Here is a 17,120-nt window from a genome sequence, read left to right as displayed (position 1 = left end):
CTGTTTTATCGAAATTTGAACCCTTTTCAACATTTATGGGCGTATTACTATTATTCCAACGACCCAGCGATCTGGCCAAAAGCAATTACTATTATTCTGCTTAATGTCCGAAGCATGCAATAACACAATTAGCGCCTCTTACAGACTTTCTTATCCCCTATTGACTCATTTTTCCATGCTGTATCAGCAAAATGAATTGCAGCAACCATGAGCTTAGAGAAGTATCCAGGTTACAACAGTTAAATTACTCGGGAATAGTTATATTTGCGCACAGAATCCTGGTTCTAATAGTTAAATTATCAACTGCATAAGTAGCGACATACAAATTACAAATGCACACCAACGGCATCACTGTCATCTCTTCATATACATTCTTTTCCTAGCATACATTGTACATGGTTAAATCAGGTAGATGGGATTTACAAACGCATACCACTACACCCTTATATGTATATGTCGTTCTACTAATCACTTTAACTGGATTGGGAGATCCAAGATTTTTACAAGAAATGAACATTAGGACTAATCAAGTCTGGCTTCTGCAAACATAAAGGTATCATCACCCAATAATGCTTCGAGATCGAGAAGATCATCGTCAAAAAATTCTGATGTTGCTGCTGCTTCATCTGAACTGTTCACTGCCATCTCATCTGTGACCTACAGTAAGGTTCAAAACAAGCACGCATATTACTTACTGGTATGACACCCTTCTCGAGAAAAGGTCCCATCCTTCAATATCATGATTGGGTCGACCAGGCCAGATCATGAGTTTTCAGAATATATATATATATATATATAAATGTTTTAATGAGAAACGTCAATTATTTACAAATTACAGTAAGTTGAAATACCTAGAGGTTCATTATTATCACAAAAATCTATATTTCAGGTCATGATAATTGTCTGCCTCTATGCTTCTTTTTAGCAATCCTAGATAATTAAGCGAATTTAAATCTATGGAAAGGAAAACTAATACACGTGAAGAAGAAGAAGAACCATTTAGGTATTCTTTTTCATTTATCAGTATCAGTTGTAAACATCAAGTGACTAGTTTACGATAAGGTATCAGCAAACAGTCCAAGTAACTCGCAAATCTATGATTGAAACTTTCATGCGATATATATGATGCATACTTGAATACAAAGCACTAAATACCTTTGTTTCCTGCATCTCAGAAACAACATTTAGCAACCTACGATACTGATCTCTTGCCTCAGGATACTGCACCATGGACTTCACCCTAGCAAGGGCCTTTTGCAACCTCTCCTCAGTTTGCTTTCTGCCTTCTTTCAAGAAATCATAATCGTCTTCTTTTGAAGATGTGACTCGCATGCTAGGACCCTCGAGATGTGTCTCTGTTTTAAAACCACTTAAACCCCTTCCTTTCCTTCTCCAACGTATGATCACCTTGTCCAGGATCCCCACAGACCAGATGATCTTTTTATAGTTTTTCCTCACTTGGTGTCCTCTTACATGAGCCTTTAAAATTAAATCTATGTTAAAATTTAAACATTGGGCTGGTTGCAGATAAGCACAACTGCACAAGTGTCTATTGGGGTGTGTGTGGGACCGTCTTAACTCTTAAATACAAATCTATTAAGGAAGGAAGCATCAAACCTGAATTTTGACTACTCGTTGCCGAAATATCAAGAAATCCTTCCTGCCTTTGTAACTACGGAACTTATTCTGTATTCGGGTTGCAGCAGCATGCACCGGCTCATCACGATGCCCTGATCTGTTGGACTTGACAGCCAGGAGTGAAAGAGCATGCTCGTCTGACATTCCGAGCTGGGTATCATCATATTCTTTTAGCTGCTTCTTTTGGAATGACTGTATCCTGAAAACTTGATGAATGCGGGCAGCAGCTTGAGTAGCATGACAGACAGCAGCTAGTGAATCCTTCAATGACAGTCCCTGTTGAAAGTCCCCATCAGTGATTGGGGTTGGGGTCCTCTCTGCAACTGCCTGTACATCCTTTAGACTAGCAATGCCTCCGGCATCACCATCAGTTGCATTGTTCAAGTTAAGTGATAAGAGATGGGAACTCAATGCACATTCAGCAACATAACCTGCAATTCCCTTGTGTCCGTTGGCAGAAGCAAGGTCTGCTGGATCTCTGCCTCTGGGATATCTACTTGAAGGATCCGTCAACGCTCCAGGAGCTGCCCCTTGTGAGATGAGCAAAGCCACTATGTGCTCCCTATGTTAACAAAAAACACGAAATAAATATCACCAGATCTCCAAAAAGAAACTGGTGCACTAGCAATCATGTTGCACGTCTGCAAGTTTTGAGTGTCAAAGATATTTATCATGATAAGACTACACATTATAAAAATAATTTAACAAGCATTAAAAATCTTTACCTGCCAAAAGATGCTGCCCAGTGGAGGGCAGTCCAACCATTCACATCTCGGAAATTGATACTGACACCTGCTGCAACAGTGGGAGTTATAGCCCAATCATAACCAAGAGCAGCTGCAAAGTGGAGCACACCTTGGCCACCCTCATCTAGTACGCTTGGGCCTTTTCCTCCTTCAGCTATCTTTTTAAGGAGCCATGCATGCAATTTCTCCCTGAGTACTTTTTGTAGAAATTGGTCATGTACTGCTTCAGTAGAGAATTCTTCTGCATTAGTCAGCATATATATTTGTTCCCACTCGTTGTCATCCTTTATTAATGAGGTAAGGTTATTGCTGGAGTTCAAATTATTATCCATGATACCCTGAACTGACTTATAGTTAGCAGATCCTATTGATAGCAGTTTTGTAAATCGCATGTGAAGAAGAGCCTCACTCGAGCTGTCACTACTTGTATCAGTGGCATCTAAATCTCTGGGAGTATAAACCTGAAATTCAAATTCTCGTATTTCACTGCAAGCCAGCCTATTTGCACATGTTACATAAAGAGGAACTCTTCCGGCCTCGTGATGGGGTGTATGGCAACAAAGAACACCGTCTGCTACAACCTCTGCTGGAACTTCAAGTTCCCCAAACATGCATGCCCATTTGCAGTTCACAATTTCTTGATGACTTTTCAAGAACCTTCCAGTGATTAGCACCTGGTAATCATCATATATCCAAAAATAATATAAGATGGATCAGTGAATAATATCTTTTTCTAATTTTGGTGCTTGTTTCTTGTATATTTCTTATAGTGAATAACAGCATAGTAAAGATCAACATTTTTTCATAACAAATTCTTTAAATCAATTACTTAAAATATTCCGATAAATATAAAGATAAAAAATAGAATGGAAATAAATAGGGCAAAAGAAAAATCACCAATATTACACACTATTGACTTTTCTCTAATATTAAATAAATAATTAACATTAAATTCATAGATAATTAGTATTTTTTAGAAATATTAGGTGGTTTCCCCTTTCCATACCCCAAGGCCAGGCCTGAGCTAATCCTCGTGACTGCAAACAGCCCAGACATTCAAAAATAGCAAATTGTGTGTTAGGATAATACAATTTCATTTTAAATGATTGATTTGGTCCAAATTACATGTTCAGATCATCAAAAAGAATTTGGGTGTGGATTTAATCCAATTCCATGACACATTCATGTCAAATCCATCATTTAAAATGAATCCTATATTCCCAAACAAAAGTTACGTGAATCTGTAGCAGGATGTTCATTTGTTTAGCATCTAATATACCTTGACGTCTGACCCAGCATAAGCACAGTTCGGTGAGAAGTCAATAATGCTATAAAGCTGGTCTTGGGAAAGAGAGGGACTCATTGTAAAGGTTTCGAACTCCACTTGAGAGGAAATGTTAGAATTAACAACTCCGACTTCACTTCCAACTGCCTCCCAGTAAGCCCCAGAGCCGGATTGGATTTGTAGCTCATTAACATCTCCAAGTTCCTTGCTCATCCATCGACCAAAGCTATCAAGATTTTTAAGGCCATCCTTTGAAATATCACCTGGCAGTGGCTGCTTCAAATCTGGATGATTGACTTTCCTGTCCACTGTCGCAATGTTCTCCAGGTCTGTTTTGATGATGCTTCCAACGTCTGTGATTGCAAACTGTCCAATTTGTTCACCACGTTGGGACTCCAGGGAATCAAACAAGTCCAGAGAATCAATGTTCTCTTCGTAAAGCCTAGCATTTTGATCGTAATTTGTGTGTATTTGCAAATTTTGTTCCATGGACCAATTGGGCAGGTGCAAAGAATCAACTTCAAAAGACTGTTTACAAGTTAAGACATGCATTTACCTCTGCAGATTGAAAGAAGCGGGAAAAAAAGTATCCTAATTTACGTGAATCAAGATTTGATTGTTGCTGCTAAAATACACTTACACTGCCCTTAACCTAAAATATCGTTTCCAATTAAATTTGTTTTTTTACAGAAGTCATTGGAATATTCATAATTTAAATATCCAATTTACGCATATTATTTGTTTCCAGACTCGGCTACAAGTGTACAACATGGATACGTGTCCAGGTGTTGGACGGGGCAACATTTGAATTTTTTTTGTTTTAGGCCTAAAATAAGTGTCCAAGTTCGGTTGTGTGCTTATATCAAGTGCCTTTAAACTAAATAAAAATAATCGTTTCCAATAATAACGAAAGAGGAATAACATTACTCTTTTTGGAAGGGACATTATTGAAGATAAAATTCTCAATGATCATATGTGTATGTGATCTTGATTATTACACAAAAACTATGCTCGTTTGCATGTCATAAAGAACCAGAAACGATACTTTAATTTCAGGAACTTGTAAAGGCTAAATGTTGAATATACATTAATATGACTTCTTTACCCAACAAGCAATTTAGATTTTTCAACTTATCAGAAGGAAATCACATCTAATAAGTAGCCAAGTATTTTCGTCATTTAGTGGGTACATTATCCCTTCTCCCCTCGATGAGAGGTAAGGAGGAAGGGAGATGGTTAGGCAACCACTGATTGAACAACAACACATCTCAAAGGCTGAAAGTACGGGTAGACAAAACTCTGAGGATATTAGAGGCAAATATGACAAGAAGAGACAAGATCTAACTCCTTCCAACACGCACGTGCACACACACACGCACACACATATGTACTTAACCAGGCCAGAGTACACTAACTAGAAATTGTATAACATTAGGCATGTTTTTTGAGTCATTCCATACCTGCCACTCTCCTTGGCCACGTAAATGATTTCCAAACTCCTGATTCTTACCAAAAACATCTACACGATCTTGGGCAACAACCTCATTTCCCCATTGCGGTACAATATTCATGGAAGATTGGCTAGAAGAATGTGTGGGTTGAATGTGTGGAGTAGCTTGATAGTGTCCTCGGTAATCATCTGTCAATAGTTCAATACATTAAAGTCTCTCATGGAACAGCATTGAGCTAGTTAAGGCATTTGAATTATCAAAAACAATATGTAGAAAATTACTTTACCTGAAAGAATCGGATAATAAGGCACAGAAAGTGCATCATCCATCTTTTCAGCGCCAAACTGTTGTAGCTTGTGAAAAGACTGGAGTCCAGGACCTGATCTGTGATTGTATGCTGGAAACAATTTAACATTCATAATTATTTAAGTAAAAAGAGAAAATTTGGTATACTTGCACACCAAAAAAATGTTATAGAAGCACAGTAGAACACACTAGTTGAAGCTTAATATTTTGTGATCTGGACTTAACCATGAAAAATAGGTTACGAACCGAGAAGACATGTCTAAAAACAAACCTGACTCAGCATCTGCATATTCTGAGGCTTGAGTGCTGTTCAGGCTTGTCGTGTCAGTAGTTTGTGAGGGCACACCATTACCATATTGTTGAAACTTGGAAGACAGAGAACTGTCAACATCAGAATTAGGCATACTTTCTTCTTCTACAGAGTTGGAAATAGCTCCTTCATTTCCCCTCGTACGATTGTAGTGAGTCCTGTTTCCCTGAAATTGACATATTTCAATAAGTAATTTAGTGACATCTACAATATGAACAAGGTAATTGCATAATATCTCCTTATGCTTGGAAACAGTAAAAAACAGAACACCCGCAACTCCACTACAATTATAAATTGATTTTGAATTATTTTCATATCTGCAGACTTGCTTTTCCACTTTAAAACTGAGTGAAGGATAACAAGAATATAACTATAAAACTTAGAGGTCAGCACAGAATAAGAAAATTGCAATCATTAAAGAACTGAAACTAATTCATCAACATCATATACTAGAAAAGTCATGTACCTTCTTTGGTACTAAGGAAGTTTTTATGCCTTTCAGATGTTGCTTACCAAAAACGTGGGGTATCAAGTGTCCCACAGAACTGTTTTATTCATTTAGGCAATTTTATTTTTCCAGGATTGTCTGAATTTACTTATCGGCTTAACTTAGGGAAATCAGAGCTGTATGGGGGGGGGTGTACATGGCCATTTATCATAATTCTTTCGCCACGTCTGATACACAGTTTCGGTAAACAGTTGTTCACGGTCAGTCTTCTTTAGAATATGTGGGGCAAAGATATTTGAAGAATATAAATGTAGTTAAAGAAAATATTATAACCAGAAGGTTTGTGCAAGCAGTTTTCAGAACTACGCTGTTGAACAACAAGCATTCCGACTTTTTTCCGCCGAAGTTGACAGTGGATAGTGCTCGTCAAAATGTATACATCCATGTTCTTCTTGTATGAATTTCTCTATGTCTCGATCATTGTAAGCACTCAAGAAATAAAGCAGCCGTATAAATACATAATGCAGAGGACAAACTTTTGTAATAGGCATACCTCCCCTAGTTTCCTTAAAATGAGGCAGCATATATATACACTAAGAGTGTGTGTGTGTGTGTACATCAACTTTCCTAACAGTAGAAGAATGACCCGCTTCTCGGACAATCTCAATAAGTTCCAAACTTATTGTTCTACTTGCTCCTAGTACAAGTACTCATTGATGGCCCATCCATAAAGGAGCTGACATTAACACCTGTTTAGAAGTTTAAACCATGTGATCACAAGTCAAGTCTCTTTATCCCCAATATTCTCCCGTTCTTAATCCCAAGAAAGGTCAATCGCAAGTTAGGTCAATATCAAGATGGATCTTTGACTCCAAGATGGGACAATTCCTAAATGGCTTTTCAATCGTAAAATTACATATATCATAAGTTCAAAATTATAACATCTATCTATCTATACTATTATATAATAGACGAAACATTGAAAGTTTGGTCGTCGGACCTGTTTTTTGGTACAGAGTGATTTTACCGGATTACCCTTATATAAATTTATATACATAAATACATGTCTTTATAACTACGGATGTTAAAGGCAATTGCATTATTTTATTTGACCGAGTGCTTTGCCATGCACACTTTTTTATTCTTTTTATATTTATACATGATTTTGATTTTCAATAAAAAAAAGTTACAATAATAACTAATAACATGTACGCAATCATATGTACACAGTTTTATCCAACTATAACAACTTCTCCAAATTTTAAGGGCAAGCTTCTTTAATAAAATCGAATAATAATACAGTTACTACTAATAACTAACAAATTACCTTTTTTCAGGGCAAGTTCGTTTAATAAAATAGATTTAATTCACGGGGGAAGCCTGTTAGTAATATAGAATACGATACCAATGATTTGATAGTAAAATTCAAATTAAATTAAACTAAAAAAGTAAACAATATTAAAGAAAGCTCGTGCATCGCACGGGATTTAAGCTAGTATAATTAACAAGTATCAATGCATATTTTAACAATTGAGAATGACACTAGCCAATATATATTTGAAGTGAGCGCAAATAAGTCATATAACAATTCTCCTATATACATACAAACAAATACATACATGTATATATTAAGGGCGTAGGCAGTTCATTTCGGTGTGGTAAGAGGTCACAGCAGTGTTGTTAAAGGCGCGCCGAGGCGCACGAGGCGCAGCGAGGCGCACTATTAGCGCATAGTTATTACCGAGGCGCAGCGCCTTCAATGATGAACGCGCCTAGACCCCTGAGGCGCAGCGAGGCGCAAGGCGCAGCGAGGCGCGAGGCGCAGCGAGGCGCGAGGCGCAGCGAGGCGCGAGGCGCAGCGAGGCGCGAGGCGCAACGAGGCGCAAAAAACAGTAAAAATAGTCAAAAACAGCCCTGAAACCCATACTTTTTTAAGCCTATAGTGTTAAGAAATTCATGTTATCAATAATAACAAAAGTAAAGATATATCCTTACATAGACATGAATATTCTACTTCTTTTCTACTCAGTAAAGCAGTGTGTGTATTATGTATATATATAGTTTAAATAAATATATATATATATATTGGGTGTGTATACAAATATATATATAGTGTATATTCTTACAGCTGTAGTGTTATACATACTAATATATCATGTATATACTTGTTCTTTTGTGTTTCCGGCTACATACTAATATATATGTATGAATTTACACTGTAAAGGAGCAATGGCTGCCGAAAAAAGTGATAGTAGAAAAATTAATCCAACATGGAAGTTCCTATAAGTTTCATATACCTATTTGTGGTGTTTTTGCATAATTCTATAATAAATAATTTGTTTTCTAAATAAATTCTTTTCACTTTGATAAGGCGCGCGCCTCGCCTCGCGCCTCATCGCCTAGGCTCCAAGGGACCCTAGCGCCTCGGTGCGCATCTCGCCTTTAATAACATTGGGTCACAGCCAAACTGAAGCACAACTCGCGGTTTCCCAAAATCCTACAACCCCGGACAAACAGCTAGTGAAAGAAGACCAATATGTATTTACGGTAGAAATGTGTAGTAATATGTTTAAAAACATAAACAGAATCAAAGGGGGTATGGGGTGGCCATATTGCCTTTTTTAGGACCTTGTATACCTTTAATTTTTTATACTTCAATTTTAATGTATATAAATTCATATTTTAATATATTTGGCTATGTATTTGGTTCCCGACAACCTAATATGTTTCCATGGTACCCCAAAATCTCTCTCAAGACCTCAAGTACCTTTAGTTATTATAAAATAAATTTGCAGTACTTAGTAATTTCTTCAGCAATTTTAGTAATTTTAATGATATAGTAGACAACTAAAACACTAAATAATTCTCTACACTTCTGAATTGTATGAAACAAGATACTTGGAACTGCTCCTTTTCCCTTTATGTTATGCGATACTTTACACTACATTATAATTTGTATGACTTGACTTGATCAGGTTCCATTTACAATAAAATTCTAATATGCTTGTATACTTGACAATAATGTTCATGGTAGAATGATATATCCATTCTAAATAGTCCATTACAGATAGAAGCTGCTTGATACTTTAAAGTTTACTCATTTCTTGCCATATACATATACATCATCGATATTATTTAATATTGAAAAGGAATTTTCAAAATATATCACTGTGCTGATTCTAGTCAGTCAATTACTTCATAATGTTAGTATTCGTTAATACACTTTTGCCCCTAATGACATACCTTACAAAATGGGTTATCTTGAATCTCGACAACAATTAATGCAGGGTCGGTAACTATTTCGCGAGAAGTCCGCAACAAATCAACGAGTTCAAATTATTTCTGACATCTAAATTTAACTGAAGGTTTTTTCACATCAAATTGAAAAGGCAAAAAAATAATAGAACGACAAAATGGATAAATACCAACCTTTACTTCACGGTAGTGGACAAGAACTATGTTGGAGAGCTCCCTGAGGCAGTTCACAAAAATACAGGAAAGTCAGAAATTGTAAAATGCATTAGAAAATATACAGCTACACCTTTGGAGAAAATACAAAAGTGGCATGGACAAAAAACATAGTGCACTTATAAGGTCCTTAGTCTTTCGTTATCATTTATCAAGTAGCCAGAAAATTTGTACATAATCTTACAGACGTAAACTGTTTCATATAGTCACTAACCACGGCCACGCACATTAAGTCAAAATCGAGTCTTCTAAGTACTTTTAGTTTGAAGTTTTTCCACTCATGCCTATATTAATTATCATGACAGGTTCTGACCTCTTAGCCGATAAGGACAGTGTGTGATGATAATGTCAAGGCTTAAATCATAACAGCAAATATCATGCACTCCTGTAAATATATAGTCATTAATAGCATAGTTGTATATATGATTATATCTCCTGATTACTAGAAATTAGCCTAGATATTAGTGATTGTAATCGCTGATATTCAGCCTTGTATACCTCTTGTATGTATCTGATATTTCTATATAATGAAAGTACCTCTCAGATGGAGGAGAATTCAATCCAAATTGTCATGGTATAAGCTCGGTTTAGGGAGTGGTCTTGGGTTCGAGTCCTCCCACCCCCAATTGTTTAATTTAATATTTCTTATTGGGGTTAAGTATCAAATTAACCATTATATAAATAGAGAAATATCAAAATTTACCACCGATTAATTTGGGGTCTCAAATTGGCCATTTTCACACAAAATTGCTAATTTTCGGTGATAATACTGAGATGTCGCTAGCTTAAAACCGACTTGAAAAGTGGCCAATTTGTCACTTTCGACTTGAAAGTGGCCAATTTGAGACCCCTAACTTTTCGGTGGTAAATTTGAAACTTTGCTAATTATATAGTGGTCAACTTGATAATTAACCCTTTCTTATTGGTATTGATATTGGTTGTATTTGTTGTTGGCAATCGTAGCGAAATATATTGTACGATTGAGGGGGAGTGTTAAAGAGTATAAGATCATGTTTGGGCCTTCCTCTACCACCTTAAGGTTTTAGAGCGACTGGTTATTTAACATTGTAGAGGAAGGCCCAAACATGATCTTATACTCTTTAACATGTGATACAGTTTTGAGGCAGGCAGCATGTGAACAGACTGAGCTCGGACAGTTTCTGGGTTGTATGTTATTCAAGCTTGACCTCGACTCAACCTACCTCCGTAATATATTTTTTTTCTTTTTTATTTCCATCACATAACTCCTGCACCGCCTGCTTATCAAATTTTGGGTCTGATTTGTGTGTGGTGAAATATAGCATAGTAAAATTTTTAGGTTTTGATTTAATTGAAACAGCTCAAGGCTCAAGCTCAACTTAACTTGTGAAGCTCAAGTGCAAGCTTGAGCTGTTAAAATCAGACAATGTCTTAACAAGTCATACTTGCTTGAGCTTTAAGTTCGGTGCGCAGGGGTATAGAAACTTAGCCTCACTCCTCACAGACTTAAAAGTTTCAATCAAATGTACACCGTGCAGGTTCAAGTTGCAGTGGTATTCGTGGAACATAGAGGTTTAAAGCATTTGATGTTGTAATGCTGCAACCTTAACCTGTAGTTCTACAAACTCATCATTTATGCAAGTAAAACACAAAATATCAAAATTTAAAGTCAAATCCACTTAAGAACATATCCCCCCCCCTTTTCCATTTTCTTTTCTTACGCGCTTGTATATCTATATCCACAAGTCTCTTTCTTTGGAAGAGGATAATGGTTTAGAAAAAGAACCGAAGTAACAGTTGTTTTAGATACTTACTCTTCAAGCAACCAGTAGCTGCGCCTTTGAAAATTTTCATTATCTTCTCCATGAGCATAGTAACAGTGCAAAACATCAATGCTTCCAGCCTGAAAGGATGTAAAATCTACATACTTAACATTGATGCATGAACAAAAAAAATTGGCCCCAAATAATAATAACAGAAAACAAACTGGCTTACTCGTATGTAAATGTTTACTTAATCTTGATATTCTCATTTTTAATGTAATTGCAATTTATAAACATAGATTTCGTTCCCTCCTAGGGTGTAAAGAAAGAATGTGCAGAAAAAGTGAGCCCAAAGTATGTAGTGTACTTTCAAACGACCCAACTAGTTTGTGAATTTATTAGCATAGGGTGCAGGAGGAGAAGGCTGGTAAAAAACTCTTTATATAATACTCCACCAATCATCATACCCAAATAGAACAATTCTTAACACCAACCTTGAGTCTTTCATGAGCTTCCTTAACAGTCTTTCCATCTCTTTTTTTCCTCCAATTATGTCCATCTTTTCTAAAAAACCTTAGAACTTTACGGTCAAAAAGAAAAAGTGACCCATCTGAAAAAAACAATCCATGTCAAGCTGATGTATTATGCATTAAAAATATTTATGACAGTAGCTTTTACTTGAAAAATCAAAATTTATGTACAGATATTACTGTGCTTCCTTATAGTGAAAAAAGAAGGAAGCGGGGAAATTAAGAGAGATCAAGCTGCTAAATGTTTACAGGGAAACAAACTCCATGATATGCATTAGTTGATGCAATTCCAGTAGACAAGCAATTATAAACTACAGGTATCACCTAAGTTATCTGTACAGACATGGGGTGACCACTCAAAAGAACATTACATGGCAACCAAGCATGTTGCAGAGGAAGCAAGATAGTAAAGGGATTTCACGCAACGAATTAATCATCCACGAGAATACGGGTCAAATATAGTCAAACAATAAATAACATGTCTTATTTCATGCACTTATTGTCATACTTGGAGGTCTATGTGCAGGCTCAGGAGAAATACGGAACTTGTTGTAATTTCTAAGAATTTCACATATTTCAGTTGGGCGTAGCCATCGATTTTGAGCTTCCAAGAGTATTTGCTCAATATCTGCAGTAAAACAACTCAATGAGTGCATCAATCTATTCTGTTATAAATACGTACTTATATTAATATACTGTCTAAATTCATCATCTTTAGAATATTATAAATAGAAACAAGGAAACAACAAATTATATTTCCAGCTTGTAGATCATAGTCTTGCAATGACATCCATCTTAAAGTTCTTACCCTTATAGCACATAGGGTAAAATATATCCCTCAATAGCTGCATAGCATTGTTCTACAATTTTTATTTCTTTGGCATTGCATCTATAAATATCAGCCTAATCTAATCCTTTCCCACTTCACGCTCCTTTAGATACCTACAGAATTTCCTTTTTATCACGTTCATATGGCCGCAAATTATTAATTTTGTGGTGCCTCCACTGCTATGATATACATTTTTTTATGAAAACTACAGACTTTGAGATGTCATCATTTTCTAATTTCACTGGTATGATATTTAAACATAGTTGCGCAAGGATATCTATGTTTACCCTATAAATTTTACAGCCCATCACCCAAGTCTATGGGCCAAGTTCAGCCAACTTCAAGAATCCACAAGCCTACCACCTCTCAAAAAGTCGTCATCTATTAGTGCACCTAGTAGCTGGACTTGAGCTATATTGGGATCACAACTTATTAGTGTACTTATTCCTTAGTAGTTGGACCCGACTGGACTTAAGCTTTTGAGATCACAACTTATTAGTGTACTTATCACTTAGTAGCTGGACTTGAGTATTTTACTTCATGTGACCCTGCTGTAGTTTGATGATATTAATTAAAGCTTACCGATTTACTAGTTGATGACATAATTAGCATACCATTTTACCAGTTATAGAGTAAACAGCTCTCCACTAGTTTACCGCTATATAATTAGGTTTGGATTATTATATGCATGTACATGTGGCACTTTGTACATACTTTCAGTTAACTTGGTTGGTAATATAAAAAAGCAAAGCCACACCTTCCAAGTTTCACTCAAAACTGTTCCATGTCAATTTATATCACAAATATTGCTCGAAAATTCCTTAGTACCAAAGATTGACTAGGACTAAAATTGCAACAGTAAATATATAGTTTGCATACTCCATTCTTCTCATTTATCACCACGTTTGATTTTTATAAGGTCAAATTGATTGAATACCAACAAGTTGTATATATTATCTAATAGATGTTAATTTTAATTTTTTTTTTTAAAAAGCATATCATTAAAACTCTGGTTAATCAATTTAAGAATCAAATTGTATAATTATGCATGAATAATTTTAATTGTAAGTCTGACTTAGGTCAATTTGACTGTTTATTAGTAAAATGAGACAAAAAAATGTGGGGCAGAGAGGAAGTAATCAATTGAGCTCGAATCAAAGTAGTAAAATGCATCTCGAATGAGAGTCATATAATTTTTTTTCTCTCCTCATCCTTCTCATCTCACCTTGCCCTATCCATTAATTCTCATCTTTACATCACACATATCACCTCCTCTTCACTCCGATCGATTACTTGGCTGAAAACATGTCTCTTCTCGTTACTTCCCGGTTGTCCCTGATTCTCTTCACGAGACTTAGATAATGTTCTTTACAAGTAGGACATTTCCAACAATACCTAATTCACCCATTGAAGCTCAAGGTCTTGCAGGTTAGAGAATGACAGGTCTTTGTCTTAATCTCCAAGGGATAACTCGAGCACCCAAGAAGTAGAAGTAGAGAGTTCATCTGTAAGTTCTTGCTAGTTGCTACAATATAGGAATCTCTGTCAGGAATGCTATCAGGCAGTCCAACCCTACTACCCTACCTTCAAAGTAGGTTAATGGAGTGGTGGATGACTTCGAATGCAAATTTTTAAAACCTCTGTTGTAAACTCAAGGGTAAACACTGATACCCATGATAAGAATGTTGATTTCTTTCATGTCTTCAATGGTTCAACTATGGTAATAAATGTTATGATAATTGGTTACTTTGTTAGAATGGTCATATCTTGAACTTTATGGAACAAACAGGGATTAACTAGCATGTCCTACAATTGTTTTAGTTAGAATGTCTTTCCCTTCAGTTCCTTCACTTCAGTTGAAGCCAAGGTAGACCATCCTTGCCCAGGCCTATATTGTTCTTTATAAAAAAATAAATCTTGTATCTTAAGCCTTGGATGCAAGCATACAACTTTGTTTCAGATCTTCATTGTGCTGTCCCTTGTTGGTTGGCATCTCAAGGATGTTCCTAAATCCTAATGGTCCATGGAGAGCTTATCCTATTCCTATCTAGTTGGTGCCATTGGCGACCTTTTCTATCATACTGTAAAAGACTTTCCCAGACAGGTATATGCTTTAGCAGGTGATACACAGAAATCAATCAAATACAAAGAAAAGTTTTAAGCCTGTGATACAAGCTTTCTTCCATATCTGTCATACACTCATATACATTAACTCTTTGATCTTTAAAGATGTACACTGATTGACACTTGTATTATATAAGATGGCATATGGCTTGAGTTGCAAATATTCATAGTTTCACTGTAACAAGGTTTTATTGTCAGTCAATAAATTGTGGCAAGGGTTCACCGGTGATATGGAACAAGAATGAAAATAAAAGCAGCTTTTACTTATAAGTTTTATGTGAGGCTAGTTGTTTATTAATTAGTACATTATATTATAAGCGCAATTATTATAAGGCCATAATCCATTAGATTATTTGATTAGGGTTTTTATTCCCTATATAAAGCATTGTAATCCCCACATGTGTGATTAGACTTGATTACCAAAATATTATTATATTGACATGGGCCTCTTCTCTCCCTTCTACGATGGGAAAACCCTTGGGCTAGTGGATTTTTTGAGCTTAAACTACCCAAGCTTATCCTTTTTGTTTTTTAATCTCATAAATAAATCATTGTTTCTTAAAAGTTGTCCTGCATCGACCAGGATCTTGGTGATAAGGGTGTAAAGGAGTTGTGAGCATAGTACTCAAAAGGGGAACTTCGTATTCAGCAAGTCAGTACTATGATACCAAGGAGATACATAGTTGAGTCTTGATCTATTGGTTAGATTGCCTAAAGATCAAAAACATATTTCCTTACTAGCTTGGTAAGGGACCAAGAAATAAATCAAGTCCAACTGGCCATTAAGGTCGAACCTGGCTAAAATTCTTGGTTTTTTTTTGTTAATAAACTTAATAGTTTATGCATTGCATTGCACTGCTATAATAGCTACCAACTGTTAGCTGTAAATTGTTATCAGTACTTGCTTGCATAATAGTTAGGTTAGCAAAGTAAAATTCAATAATACATGCACAAATACTATAGAGAGAGATTTAGGGGGGAGAGAGAGAGAGAGAGAGAGAGAGAGAGGACCTAATTGAGGTGCAAGACCGTAGCGCCTGGTTTCAGCCATGAAAAAAGAAAGAAAGAGGTCATAAAAGCACCGATCTTTTAAGTAAAATGAATCTGATCGAGTTGATAAAAGCTTTAATAGAATCGATTAAGTAGTTGTTTTCTGAATTTAGGGCACAAGAAATGTTGGGGAATATATGTTGATGATATAATGGGTTGTATGTAAAAAACAAGGTGGAAAGACCAAGAGGCGAAACAGAGGGCCGCCGAAATGGAATCCAGACACTGACTTTTGTCTTTTCCCATTGCTTCCTAGTTTTTCCTTAAATTTCTTTGCACTGGGCCGGTGATCATTTTATTCTTTTCTTTTCTTTTACTTCAGTAAAAAAATTATATTAAAGTTTCAGCGGAGTGATTTCAAATTCCTTAATTAAACAATCAACTCACAGTGCAATTGCCCCACCAAATCTCGTTTAATCGCAAAACATAATCATCAAAATACGTATTCAATCATGTCATGATATTTTTGTTCATGATTTTTTGTTAGACCCGACAATTTTTAACACGACGCGGAAATTTTGTGTTTATATTTGCATTTTGAGTATATGACATGAAAATGAACATCTCATGATACGATATACACGACTTAGATATTGTGTCTGTTTTGTGTTTACTCTTTGGGTACACGACACGACACGAGTTACACGAAATAAATATATTTTTAAGTAAATGTTAATATTTACAACAAATATTTATTATAAATATTAATATCTAAATTAAATAAAAGTAAATATAAACATGTATAATTATAATAAATACTTTAAAAATAATATATAGGTTTATAATGTTGTAAGTATAAATGATTTAAATGTATATATTTCATATAATTTTGTATATATTTTACCAAAAAATCAATATTTACATTTATTTATTTAATTAATTATATCAATATTAATATTCAATTTTACACAAAACACGACACGAGAACGACAGGAAACGGAAGCACGCGTATACGAAAGTACACGAATCCTAAATGGTTCAGTTTTGTTTTTGGCATTTGAGTATACGACACGAACGAATTGTCAGATTTACTTTTTGTACTCTTCTCAGAACTTCAACTTCATCAGAAGCCAAAAATTTAAATTTATCAAAAGCAAACGGTATAAAATTATGTTTATTATCCTTACACGCCTGATCATGCTTGTTAACTGTAATAACCCCAATTTTTTGAAATATTTGAAACCCTGATGAAT

At 35.5% G+C, this 17,120-nt stretch overlaps 1 protein-coding gene across 1 annotated transcript; it reads right to left on the bottom strand.

The window, feature by feature from the left end:
- Positions 1-279: 279 nt before the first annotated feature.
- LOC141712196 (calmodulin-binding transcription activator 3-like) lies at positions 280-16,171 on the bottom strand. The gene is made up of 13 exons (XM_074515037.1): positions 15,889-16,171; positions 12,433-12,552; positions 11,889-12,004; positions 11,446-11,534; positions 9,614-9,656; positions 5,698-5,902; positions 5,407-5,517; positions 5,130-5,308; positions 3,664-4,197; positions 2,364-3,058; positions 1,618-2,200; positions 1,156-1,479; positions 280-657 (listed from the first exon to the last, which is right to left on the bottom strand). The coding sequence occupies exons 1-13, from the start codon at positions 15,926-15,928 to the stop codon at positions 523-525; spliced, it is 3,174 nt and encodes a 1,057-aa protein (XP_074371138.1). The 5' UTR covers positions 15,929-16,171; the 3' UTR covers positions 280-522.
- Positions 16,172-17,120: the final 949 nt, after the last annotated feature.

This window comes from Apium graveolens, chromosome 3, assembly GCF_009905375.1.
Source record: "Apium graveolens cultivar Ventura chromosome 3, ASM990537v1, whole genome shotgun sequence".
NCBI lineage: Eukaryota > Viridiplantae > Streptophyta > Magnoliopsida > Apiales > Apiaceae > Apium > Apium graveolens.
This window is presented reverse-complemented; position numbering and strand designations above follow the sequence as displayed.

What these genes read in the sequence shown, in the direction of transcription:
- LOC141712196 (XM_074515037.1), bottom strand. Translation starts at nt 15,928, where the DNA reads ATGGCTGAAACCAGGCGCTACGGTCTTGCACCTCAATTAG. An exon ending in TCCACTACCGTGAAGTAAAG is followed by an intron (nt 5,903 to 9,613) that starts GTTGGTATTTAT and finishes TGTCAATTTCAG; the next exon opens with GGAAACAGGACTCACTACAA. An exon ending in GTGGCCAAGGAGAGTGGCAG is followed by an intron (nt 4,198 to 5,129) that starts GTATGGAATGAC and finishes ACTTGTAAACAG; the next exon opens with TCTTTTGAAGTTGATTCTTT.